General features: G+C 39.4%; 1 protein-coding gene across 1 annotated transcript; it reads left to right on the top strand.

The window, feature by feature from the left end:
• Positions 1-5579: 5579 nt before the first annotated feature.
• LOC128742472 (seipin) lies at positions 5580-12643 on the top strand. The gene is made up of 4 exons (XM_053838843.1): positions 5580-6212; positions 6283-6428; positions 11882-12223; positions 12285-12643. The coding sequence occupies exons 1-4, from the start codon at positions 5932-5934 to the stop codon at positions 12518-12520; spliced, it is 1005 nt and encodes a 334-aa protein (XP_053694818.1). The 5' UTR covers positions 5580-5931; the 3' UTR covers positions 12521-12643.
• The last annotated feature ends 896 nt before the right edge of the window (positions 12644-13539 follow it).

Here is a 13539-nt window from a genome sequence, read left to right as displayed (position 1 = left end):
TGCTTGCTGAAACTTGTTCTTCAATGAGAATTTACGTTCTACTTCATCTGAATTTTTGATACAGACAATCTAGCTCTTGATATTTCTTACAAAACGAGTAGAACTAGACAACACTATAGGCTAAAAGAATCTACACTGATGAAGCTCCAAATCGGTATCGAAACGTTGGCGTAAAAAGAAATTTAAGTGTCTGTTATACACCCTTATTCTGTATTTCGAACGAATCTTTATTTCGTTCGACTTGTTTCGAACGAGATGTTTTGCCCATTTGATTTTGCTGGCGGAAATTTCGTTCGAAACAACTTTCGTTCGAAATACCAATCCGTTCGAAATATAGAAAAGCGGTGATAATTCAATAACAACGGCGAAAATTCCAATCATTCGATACACATTCAGGGTGTTAGCTAGCTTGGTGCAAATATTTCAGGGGATGATAGGGGACCACATTTGACAAAAAAATCTTTATACGCATGTAGTCAATTCTGGGAGGCTCCGTAGCCGCAAGGTTACCGAGTCTGCTTTGACAAGCGAGTGGTCGTGGGTTCGAGTCTTAGTAAGATCAGGCCATTCGATGTCAAACGACTTCAGTATGGGCTTATTCTCAGGCCCTCATTTACCCCTCCTTCATGCCAAATTCTCTATGATCCCCATAAAAGCACTCTTGACAGTGCAAAAAGTTACTTTTATAGTTAAATTTACTGGTTAGCCTTGCCAGGAATGGCTGTAATTGGAGACAATACTGGCATTGAGGAGTAAGGTGGGTAAATTGGAGATAGCATTGAAGGAAGGGTAAACCCCACTATACACAAGCACACATAAAAATTAATAATAAGCATATCGCTCATTCATTAGCGAGTATAGCATAAAAAAATTCATTAGCGAGTATAGCATAAAAAAAAAATAAAATCCTTAGAGTTATTAAAAGCAAAGGCCCCAAATTGCTACCTTGAGGAACTCCATATTTGTTGACAAACGCGGCCAATGGACTGAAACCGAGTTTCACGCATAGTACTCTATTGCTAAGAGATGAGTTTTCACAAAATACGCTAGCAGGTCAGTATTGTTGACATCAATCTGTTTCATCTCTCTCATTTGAAAAATACACGTGAAAATTAACTCTAACAGATTAGTACAGACGCATCGACCAGGTGCCAACCCAAGCCGCGCTGAACAGTGGATATGTAGTTTTTAGTACTGGTTGGTAAGTATTACATCACTAGTAATACCGTGGTAGTTGCTTACATCACGGCGATCGTCAGATTTATATATTTTGTTGACTAAATTCTAACAGATCATATTATTTTGTTATCAAATTTTCTAACAACGGTTGTTATTAATTAGATAAATTGTAAATATAGATAAATCAGCTTCCGTAACCACCTACGGAATTTTAGCTAAACTTCCTCTAATTAATACCTGATTCATGACCAACCCTGTAATAGTTTTATCTTAATTGTAACACATTGAGTTGAAGATTAATTGTCTCCATTTCCAGATATTCGAAAAATACACAGCAAATAAAGATATACTAGCATTAATAGTTAGTAGTTAGCATTAGGGTTAGTAACTGTGAAGATGGTAAATAAAACAATATTTTGCAAGTGATATATTTTGTTAAGAAAGTGATATTTAACATTCTTAGTGGTGGAATCTGTATTGCTCCTCCATAACTCAATGTGTTACTCGTGTCTAAGTCTGTTACAAACTTGAATTTGTCTTGATTTGCTTCCTATCTAGTATACATATTTTCGATTTGTAAAAATATCAGAATGTGTTATAAAACAGTTATAATCTTGTTATGGCCTCCTGATTGTATTGTGTATCCATAAACTGGATAAACTTGGTAAACTGGATAAGCTTGGCATAGGTGGTCCGTTGCTGCGTTGGTTCTGTTCATACTTATCCGATCGCCACTTAAAGGTGAACATTGAGGGCAGTCTCTCTGGATCGTTCACTGTGCATTCTGGAATACCACAAGGCAGCCATCTCGGTCCTTTAATATTCCTTATCTACATCAATGACGTCAACTGCCTTCTCAAAGGTCCGCGACTCTTGTTTGCTGACGACCTCAAGTTGTACTCAAAAGTCGAAAATCTATCCGACGCCACTATCCTCCAGGAGGAACTATCCACCTTTGCCAAATGGTGTGTCGATAACCGCATGCTGCTTAACCCCAACAAGTGTAAAGTCATCACATTCTCTAGAAAGCTGAGCCCGTTCGCTTTTGACTACAAGCTGTCAAATACGCCATTACGTCGCGAACACTGCCTCAAGGATCTGGGAATACTGCTCGACTCTAAACTTAAGGCCGTTTTACAGTTGTCGTGAAAATGAACAAAGTTTGACCTGTCACTTTTCCGCGCCGGACTTCAATGTGAGCGGGGAATTCCTCATTTCGCGTTCATTGTTGGGTTTACACAAAGAGTGAACGTTTTTAAAATGTCGTGACACGTTCGGAAGCGAATGACCACTGTGAATAACAGTGACATTTATATTCCCCTCGTTTCATGTTCACGTTCGTTGGCGCATTTACACTTCCAATGAAGTGTGGTGAATTTGGTTCCGCTATGGTTTCATCGTGAAATTTTATTGCTCCGTCGGAAATCGAATAAATGCCAATATGTATTTCAGAATATGTGCAATGTGTACATTTTTCCGGATGCAACATTTATTACTTTATCATCCTAGTGGGATTCGGATTGCATATATGTATGGACGAGCGAGTAATGCCTTAATGAAAATTTGTTCATGTTCATGTTCACTGTAGGTGTAAAACCACCTTTACATTCAAACAGCACATCGCGTTCATCGTGGACAAAGCCTGCAGGAACATTATGAAGCCAATGCGGCTCTATGGTTCAAAGGTACACGGGCCACACGCCCTGGCAGGTGTTGTGGGTTCAAATCCGGTTATAATCTCTGATTACAGCTTGGTTCGACCCATGCACCTTCCAGCTTTGGACAAAAGATAGGAGTCACAACGACAACTTGTTAAGCGTAGCTACCTATTACCCTCCCCCCCCTTCCTTTCCACTCTTTCGCCTCCTTTCCCAAAAAATTTTCCCCTACCGTCCCTCCATCAATTGTAAAAACCATCGTTTCAAAAAAACGGAGTTGTAGGCTACGGGACCTCAGCTAGCTACGTGATCCGTTGAAGGCCCTGTTGGCAGCCGCTTTCCGCCGTTTTACTTTACGGTTCACATCGTTGTCACATGTCACTAACGTACCAAGGTAAACAACTTCGTCGGCCACTTCAAAAGTATCTCCATCTATCACCAGCGCAGTTCCAACACCCGAAGGGCTATCACGCTCTCTACCAGCCACCATATACTTTGTTTTGGGTAGAATTTATGATAAGCCCTATCCTCGCAGCTTCCTCCTTAAGAGGCGTGTACGCTTCTTCCACAGCTCTACAGTTAACACCGATGATATCGATGTCGTCCACGAACCCTAGAAGCATATGAGATTCCGTGATGATTGTACCGCTTCTCTGCACGCCCGCCGTTCGAATAACACCTTCCAATGCAATGTTGAACAACAAATTCGATAGTCCGTCACCTTGCTTCAAACCATCTAACGTCACAAATGAGTCCGATGTCTCACCCGCTATCCTGACGCTTGATTTTGAACCATCATGGGTAGCACGTATCTGCCTAATCAGTATTGTTGGAAAACCATGTTCAAGCATAATCTGCCAAAGCACATTTCGTTTAACTGAATCGTACGCCGCCTTGAAGTCTATAAACAAATGGTGAGTCGGCACGTTGAATTTCCGAAATTTATTTAACATTTGATCCGTCGTGGAGCGTCCCTCTCGAAAACCGCTCTGGTATTCGCCAACAAAGGTTTCCTGAAACAGCCTCAGTCTGAGAAACAGGATGCGGGAGAGAATTTTGCATGCTTGAAAGTAATGCCTCGATAATTGCAGCATTCGATTCGATGGCCCATTTTGTAAATAGGGCATATGAGACCTTCCAACCAGTCCGTAGGTAATTCCTCCTCAGTCCATACCTTTAGTATAACCTGATGGATTGCACAATACAGCCCGACTTGCAAAAGTTCGGCGGGGATGTCGTCCTTTCCAGCTGCTTTGCCGTTTTTCCGCTCTCTCGCTGCTTTCCTTACCTCGTCCAAAGTTGGTGGATTCACAGCTTGTCCATCATCCTCAATCGTTATCTTGTTTCTGTTGACCGCTCCATCTTGTTCACCATTTAATACTGCATCGAAATGTTGTTTCCAACGCCGGGCCACCTCCGATCTTTCGGTAATCAGGTTCCCCTCCTTGTCGTTGTACATAACAGGAATTGGCACGGTCCGGTTCCTGATTCGGTTAATCGTATTCTTTAATACTCGTATCGTGCCTCTCGAAGCTATTCTCTACTGCTTCCGCAAAAACGCGATCCCAGTGCTGACGTTTCGTACGACGGTGAAGTTTCTTTTCGGCAGCTCTAACATCTCGGTATCTCTCTCTCTCTCTGCAGCTGGCGTGTCACAGTTGCAGCTCGATTTTTCTCATCGGTCACTTCATTTTCCGCGCTGTAGTACTGTAGCGTCGTGGATGTGCCTCCACTTTCGTTCAGGATCTCTCCGAGTTGTTTACCGATCCGCTCTTCGGTCTTTCGAGGGTACTCTGCAGCAACTCCTTCTGCTGATAACCGTCGAATTTTCAGTCGTATCTTCCTTGTTGGTAACGATTTGAATACCTTTGAATACCAAAGCCATGCAGTCTTATTTTACATGTAAGTAATGTGCCTGATTTTCAAAACAAGTTCACTTTATAATAGTATAAAATGAATTCAATGTTCAATATTCAACTTATATTTATGTTTGAGCATATAACGTAACATGTAACGTGTTCGAAATGAATCTATATCTTTGTTTAAAGTAAAGTAAAAAAGTAATTTGAAAACTGCCTAACGTATCACTATCAGACACTTCATGGAGAGTAGCCATTTTAGCAAAATAAATGGCATTTCCTGTTTCTGCATTGTTGGTTATAAATTACAAATATTTTACATTTTACACGAATGAATAAATAAATTCACTGCAATAATTGTCCCTATCTTTTGCATTAGATGGTATTATAAAATTCTATCATACACTATCATACAAATAATAAAAGCCATGTTTAAGTTTCAAAGTGAATGCATGCCCTTCGCTTGTGCTAAGAAGCACCGGAGCTGAAACGAGACAAAAAATGTTTACCATGATCCATATTATAGGTAATCCCATGCCAAATAACTTCTAATTTTTCTAAAACTTCTAAAGTTTTCACGAAGAATCGAGTCGCGAATAATATATTAGGGTAACACCTATTTTCCCCATCTACAACTATACATAATAATAACTTCCATTCGTTTTTGCTGTAAGTGTCCAAATTATATACAGCTTCCGATGGGCTCTAAAATAGGTTGGTTACCCTACTCGTGTTTGCAACGGACGAAAGATATGGGATGACGTACCAAAAGTGATCTTTGCCCCTAATAAGGCGACTCAAGCAATGTTCGTGCGATTGAGTCTGACAACTGGCGATAAATGTTCAAAGATGCATTTCTATTTTGTTGTTAGAGAACATAATTATGAATGTAAATAAATAAGCAATGAAAATGATAAAGAATTGTGTGCCACTATCGAAAGCTTACTGGAATAATCGCCTTTAGTATCGCTTCGATCATCGAGTCATTCTGAAGCACGTCGTTGTGCCGGTTGTGCCTTTCTGTCTGCAGTCTACACGTTGCGTGCATCGATGACAGCAGTGCTGTGAGTTCCAGTTTATTTTCATTCTCCAGTGTTTGAGTTTGTTATGCTGGCAGCGTCAGCTGTTACGGCTATTTCACGACACGAGCCACAGAGCAACGAAGCAACTCTCAGCAGCTTGTTGAAACTTTCATTTTGATCCATTGGAAGAAGCTCGCTTCTGTCAAAACCAAAATGCCGCTAGGAAGACTAATATTAAACATCTTGGATCCGTTTCATCTGATACGAAATTATCTGCTGAAACCCCTAGCAGTGACTGGAATTGTGTTTGCTGAAGAGTATAAAAGAAAAACTAGTGCTGGAGTGCAATCGACAAAAAATGTTGTTTTGCGGCTTATTGCCGTGGTACTCATTGGACTGTCCATTGTGTGGGCCTCAATATTCATGTATGCTTACTTCTACTACACATATATGCCGACTGTATCGCATGTGAAAGATGTGTATCTCAGTTACCGGTAAGATCTAGATCAAATTTATTGAAATATTTCAAATTTGGAAGTTTTGTAATAATTATCTCTCTTGTAGACAGTGCCAAGCAGACACGAAATGTCTCCAATATCCTACGGACACGGTTGAGTTGACTAAAAAACAGCAACTGTTAATGGTAGGACAACCTTACCGTGTCATTCTTTATCTGGAAATGCCAGAATCGGAACAAAACGATAAAACAGGTAAACTTATTCCTCTTAACCCATTATGACCCAGCGTATATACCTCGTCTTCAAAACCTGTTTACTGCTGAATTTCAATAGTTAGCATTGTTAATATATCACTACAAGAGAGATAAGACATCAATCTGATGTGTGTGTGATATAATTTGTCAGTTTTTGTCATTTCATCTGTATTTTCAACAGTGCAAAGTTGTGACAAATGACGGAAAAAAAGTTGAAAAAATGGCGAAAAAATTTTTGTCTCCAAAACGCATGAAAAAATCTACATTTAGTGATGAAGCGACAATGTTGACTGGATGGCCGAACGTTTTTGTGAAATTATTCGTTCATGGCTTAGTGACAATGTGCCAGTTGTTAGACAGCCGCACTCCCCTGCGTGGAGTAACCGTCTTTTGAGAGTACTGAAACGGAAGCGAAACGCATGCTTGCGCAAGTTTCGTCGTTGGAAATCCGCAGCGACAAAAAATGATTTTAAGCGTTCTAGCGATGAATACCGTAGGTTGAATTCCAGTCTTTACAAATCATATGTTTTGAGAATCCAAACAGATTTGCGCAGGAATCCGAAAAAATTTTGGAATTTTGTAAATTCAAAACGAAAATGCCGCTCAACTACTACTGATGTGTACCTCGATGATGAGGAATCATGCTCGGGATCTGCTGCGTGTGAGCTTTTCGCAAGGTTTTTTTCTTCGGTATTCGCCGCTGAGTCTGCTTCAGATGATAGTGCTTTGCGTGCTGCTGAAAACGTTCCTGCTGACCTTATTGATCTTGATATATTTGAAATTACACCACAAATGATTACTACTGCTGCGAAAAAATTGAAATGTTCGTATTCGGCTGGCCCGGATGGGATTCCGGCTGTTATTTTGTGTCGTTGCATTGAAACTCTAGCTGCTCCTCTCTGCTGCATTTTCAACAAATCGTTTATGCAGGGCAAATTCCCGAATATCTGGAAATATTCATATATGTTCCCGATCTTCAAGAGTGGTGACCGTCGGAATGTAAAGAATTACCGCGGCATAACTAACTTATCGGCTGCTTCCAAATTATTTGAAATAGTTGTTAGCACAGTTATAATGAGTACCACTAAGAACTACATAGATCCCGATCAGCATGGATTTGTACCTGGTCGTTCCGTGACTACAAACCTTTTGGATTTCGTGTCGAACTGTATATTGGAAACCGAACGTAAAGCACAAGTTGACGTAATATATACGGATTTGAAAGCAGCGTTTGACCGTATTGATCACCTTACACTGCTAACCAAAATTTTGCGCTTGGGTGCTACTCAGCAGTTTGTCACGTGGCTGAAATCATTCCTGTGTAATAGAGTTTTACAAGTCAAGCTTGGATCGGATTTATCATCTGCATTCACAAACGAATCTGGAGTACCGCAGGGTAGCATTCTTGGCCCACTTCTCTTTATTATATTTTTCAATGACGCAGCTCGTGCTATAGACAATGGATGTCGACTTGTTTACGCCGATGACTTCAAAATCTACTTGACGATTCGTAGCTTAGAAGATTGTTATCGTCTGCAGCTTTTAATAGATAAATTTACGACGTGGTGTAAACTGAATTCCATGCTTATCAGCACTGCTAAATGTGAAGTAATTACTTTTTACCGAACTCAAACGCCGATTCTTTTCGAGTATGCGATTAATGGGCAAGCGCTCAAGAGAGTGGATCACGTTAATGACCTTGGCGTTATTCTTGACAGAAAGCTGACATTCGACAAGCACCGCACGGCGATCGTGTCTAAAGCGAGTAGACAATTAGGGTTCATCGCTAGAATAGGACGGGACTTCAAGGATCCTCATTGCTTGAAAGCCTTGTACTGCTCTCTTGTACGTCCGATACTGGAAAATGTATGTGCGGTTTGGACCCCGCACCAGCTCGATTGGAACTTGCGGATTGAGCGTGTGCAGAAAAGATTCGTTCGTTTAGCTTTGAGGGATTTACCCTGGCGTGATCCTGCCAACCTGCCCTCTTACCCGGATCGTTGCCGTTTAATTGGTTTGGACACACTTGAACGACGTCGCAAATTACAACAGGCCTTACTCGTGGCGAAAGTGCTTAACGGTGAAATAGACTCTCCAAAACTGCTGTCTATGATGAACTTCCGTGCTTCACAACGTGTGCTGCGACCATCCTCGATGCTTGTAAACCAGTTTCACCGGACGAACTTCGGTTATTTTGAACCAACAGCGTTTTGTGTGAGAATTTTTAATAATGTTGAACATCTCTTCGAATTTGGCGAACCCATTTATATGTTTAAAAATAGATTAGCTAGTAGTAATTCATTTTAGTCGCTTCATTAAGACTTTTATGTCAGATGATGTACAATAAATAAACAAACAAATAAACAAACAAATGAAACATTACCTGACATGTAAATTAGTATTTATATGTAAAGTCTATCACAAAATTCGGTAAGAAATCTGTAAAAAACTTTGAAATTTGTTTGTTTGAAACTGAGCCTATAAAATATTTAACCTGCGATATTTTGGCCTTGAAAGCATGCCAAATGACGATTTTGCGTTTCCCGACACATTCAAGCCATAATATAATAGATTACAGAGTATCACTTCATTTGGTCCAAATTTAGGTATACCCGGGTCATAATGGGTTAAGGTGAAATGAGTCGTCATGGATTTTGTGAATTTCAAAAGCAGTTTTTTTTAATTTGAAATAAAAATTCTGTTCATGAAAATATATTCTCTGTGTTCAGATTGGCAAGAACAATGCAGTGAATACATTTTTAAAAATAGAGACCCTCTCTTGGGTCCAACAAGTGCTTCCAGAATAGGGCATTCCGACGAAAAGTTAATGATTGCTAATTTTCCGTTAAGGTGGAAGCAGGCAATTCTTTTGTTCTTTTTGCTATGAATATACATACTTCTATAATTGAAATTGCTATTTTGAGTAAAAAACTACTTTTAAAATCCTAAATTTTAATAACGAGTTTAATACCGTTTCGACTAAAACTTCGAACAGTTTCAAATTTCGAAGTCTCAAACTTCGTACGCTTCAATAGAAAATATTCGTTAATAGTGCTAATAGGATAACGCATCTTATATTTATTGTGCACTACTGTCATTATAGTTTTGAACTGAACATCTTTACGTTTTTCGTCTATCGAAAATTTTCTAATCCTTGAAAAAGATTTAATATCAATTGAAACTTCGGAAGTAGAAGAAAAACGTTCGTTCTTATCAGTAATTTGACTGCAAAGTAGAAAAATTGTGAGTAGATCTTCAGTCGAAAAATACAATAACAATTGACAAAATGGCGAATATTTTTAGCACCCTGTGCATTTCCGTGTTCATTAAAATGTCCTCTATATGGTATGATATGGCATTAAACTGTTGGACTTCTACTTGGAACTCAGCAAGTGCTAGAACAAAATGAGAAATTATCCTTAGGTTATTAGAACTACTCTGACCTTTCTTCCCTTTTCGTGATGATAAGATGCATATATGGTAGATATGTACTAAAACATAGTTAAAATTCAATAATCTATGCATTATTTTAAAGATATTATATTTATTGAAGTGTTCGGAGATTGACTCGCGTTTTGTACGAGTGATTCAAACTTCGAACAGCCACGATAAATGGTACCAACATTTTATGGTTTTTCCCTGACGAAAATGAACTGTCTTAACTTACAAATTCAATTTGCTATGGATGCGGTATCAACATTATCAATTAACTACATAAATATAGATCAAAAAGGTCATTATTGAATATGAATATATGGCACTACCACCTGCCTTAGCAGAACATCCGTTCATAGCAATGAGCCTATCATGTCAAAAAGAGTTGAACATATTCAACGATTGGTCATGCTTCCCAACTCTTGTATGAAGGGCCAAAAGGGAATTGGTCGATAAGCAACATCACTTACACGTACCAGGGACTTAGAGAATCTCCTTCCAAGGGCTAAGTCACCTGAGTCAATCGTTGAATAAACCGTCTTAATGCAGAATGACTCCAGCAGGTGGGGAGAAGAGCCCGCTCATTATCCACGATGTGTTGTTAATCGGGCCAAGATTAACCCTAGAAAGTTGACTGTTTCACTCTCCCTAGGCCCACCGCTTCAAACAAGTGCTCTGATGGTCCCTCCCTCTTCCCGATTCTAGTTTATTTATTAAATGTGGTATATATGGGTAAAATAGAACAATCTCACCAGCAGTCCTTCGAATGGAATAGAGTTGCGTCCTTTTAGTTTCCATAAATGCTTCTAATAATTATTTTAATTTTTCTTCTGGTATCCAATATCCATGTGCAGTATTAACACTCGTATTGGCCAAAGTTTTCACTATAAAGCAGTAAATGCTTCATAAGCTAAAACGAAAAAAAAAATTAAAATAACTTATATTATGCTTACCAGATCGTGTGGCTCCACCGTCTGCCCAAAACCTCGATTATGAGATCAGGCAGCCGGGAACCACACAGTATCGCACCTCCTAGCTTGGCTACTCAATAGAGCATTACCGGGTATGGCCACGTGGAGGCACTAGGTAGGGGCTTGGGATAGCTAGAGCTATATTGGACGCTCCTCATTTGCCTTCCCCATTTCATACCCATAGATCAAAAATGTCATTATTACGCGAAAAGACTAAATCATACTGTTAGACAGTTTATGGCAGCCTAATTTTGGTAGAAATGTCGGTCTATTTTCTTGAGTGGTCAACTTAAAATTTACAACTGAGAGTAAACTTTCGTTAGCAAGTGCAGCTGTAAATTACAAAATAGATGGTCTTCGTTTTTAAAGCCTCGAATTAGTTTGGTTAATTATTTTCGCATTGGAATCAAATTTGAAGCTTCTTTTCGTTTGTTTTTGAGTTGATCCTCTATAGTTAGGCCATTACAAATATTTTAAAAAGTTTTTGTCCCTCCGGTGTTGGGCCACTGAAGGGGGGGGGGGGGCGAAAAAAAACAAAGAATTGTTTAATCGAGCAAAAAAAATATGGATTTGAGGCATTTTTATTTAAAGTTTAAACCTGAAAACCAAATCTATTTTTGCTTTTAATAAATACGTGGTTATTTTCCATGCAAAAATCTACGAAAAAAGGACAAAAACGAAAGAAAAATTTTTTGACCGATTTTCGGAAATTGCGCTGTTTGAATTTCCATTTCTATTTCATGCTAGAAGCGTTAACTCAACTCGTACACTCATTTTTCAAGTTTTTCAGCCCACAGACAATTGGTTTTAGAAAAAAATTTAACTCGTATTCTACAAATTATTTTTTGCCCCTCAATTTTTCAAGCCAATTTCCATTAATTATCTGAAAAAACCGCAAGCAGAATCCACATGTTGCTTACTCTTACGATTGTCGTAAGTTTCAAACATGCCAAAGCGAGATGAACAATTTCTGTGTCCTGTCCTAACGTTGAGTATTTTTGTCGCTTTTTGATTGTCTTATTTTGAATATTTTTTGACGTTTCAGGAATGTTCACAATCTGCGCCACTATGCACGATCATTCTGGCACTCAGACTACAAAGTCCTGCCGGCTCTCGATGCTGCATTACAAGTCCGATCTATTGAAACTTTTGTCCACGGTAGTGTTCGCACCCTTTCTGATCATGGGATACCGAGAGGAAAAACAGATGGTAGCAATCGAATTGTTTTCCCATTTCGAAGATGACCAAGTACATCCGGCTACCAGTGTTGACATCACTATACTCTCCAGTACGGTACAGTTCTACTCCGCTCAGCTGCACATCACTGCTAACTTCTCCGGATTGCGATATCTTATGTTTAACTGGCCAATCCTTTCAGCTATCATCGGTATTATTTTCAGAAATCAGTTTGTTTTGATTGAATCTAACAAGTTATTTTGCTTTCACAGGTATCACCACTAATTTGTTTTTCATTATAATTGTCTGTATATTGAGCTGGTACCATTGGGATGACAATGAATGGATGGTTGAAATAAAGGATCGATACCAACAGATTATTCAAAAATCTAAGACTATAATAGAGTCACAGCAAAGTGAACTTGTTGATTTGGACAAACCGGAGAAACCCAATGACGACGTCGAAGATATTTCTAGTTTTAAGGATGACTTGGGTCTAACTAGTTAATATGAATTGAGAAAAAAGACTACTTTTACTGCTAAAGTAATAATTGTGATTGATTCGCACAGACGAGAAAAAATAGTTTTTTGTTGAAAATAAATCTTTGAAGGTAAAACTGCCGAATTAACTTCTAACCTAATTTTTAAATACATTTCCAATCATTTCAATTATATAGTTTTCTCGATCTTCTCGTAATCGTAACTCTCCGAACAGTAAAATCATTCGTGAAAGAGGTATTCTGATAGTTTTTTCTACTGGAACAGTTGTGCCAAACTTCTGTTTCTGTGTTCTCTGGAGAAAACTATAGGCCCTCGTTCTGACTCCCGACAGATCTTACTTTCGTTCAACTTATTTCGAACGTGTTGTTTTGCCGATTTAATTTTGCTAGCGGAATGGATACTACTATCCACTTTCGTTCGACAAACTGATCAAAATAAGTATTTATCGCATTTGTTGATTATTTTCGGTGCAATGATGACAACTTTGTATTCCATTTTTAGTACGTGACGTTTCAGTCTACTATCCTTCGACTATCATCAGACGCAGAGCGGCTGAATAAGATGGTCAAGTCGATTTTCCCGGCGAAACGCGAAGTGGCGGTGGTGATGAACGATGAGATCTATCTCACCCTGTATGACAACGACTGGCAGGGCACTTCGTATTTTACTTCCCCGAGGAAGGAAGTGAGCTCCAAGGTTGAGTACATTTGATACACCAAATTCCTCAAGAAGGTACTGCTGTGGCTGACAATCTGCGAAAAGGGGATGTCAAAGCCGCTCTTCTTTAGCTCCGGACTGGCCGTGAACGGGGAAATTTATAGTACGAAGGGCCTGCCGGAAGTTGTGTCGATCATCAAGAAATTCCATAAGGGCGGAGACGCGGTGTTCTGGCCGCATCTGGCGTCAGCCCACTACTCGAAGCGATGATTGGAGGAGATGGAGCCGCTGAATTTCGAAGTCGGCGAATCCGCCCAACGTCCCCCAGCTACGTCCCATCGAGAATGAAGCGTAAGATCTACTCCAAAA

This window comes from Sabethes cyaneus, chromosome 3, assembly GCF_943734655.1.
Source record: "Sabethes cyaneus chromosome 3, idSabCyanKW18_F2, whole genome shotgun sequence".
Lineage (NCBI taxonomy): Eukaryota > Metazoa > Arthropoda > Insecta > Diptera > Culicidae > Sabethes > Sabethes cyaneus.
Note: the sequence above shows the minus strand (reverse complement) of the source record. Positions and strands in the feature narration are given on the sequence as shown.

Excerpts from the sequence above, each read along its gene's own strand:
- LOC128742472 (XM_053838843.1), top strand. The coding sequence starts at position 5,932 with ATGCCGCTAGGAAGACTAATATTAAACATCTTGGATCCGTTTCATCTG. Across the intron at positions 6,429-11,881 it reads GGAACAAAACGATAAAACAG|GAATGTTCACAATCTGCGCC; the intron begins GTAAACTTATTC and ends TTGACGTTTCAG. Across the intron at positions 12,224-12,284 it reads AATCCTTTCAGCTATCATCG|GTATCACCACTAATTTGTTT; the intron begins GTATTATTTTCA and ends TTGCTTTCACAG.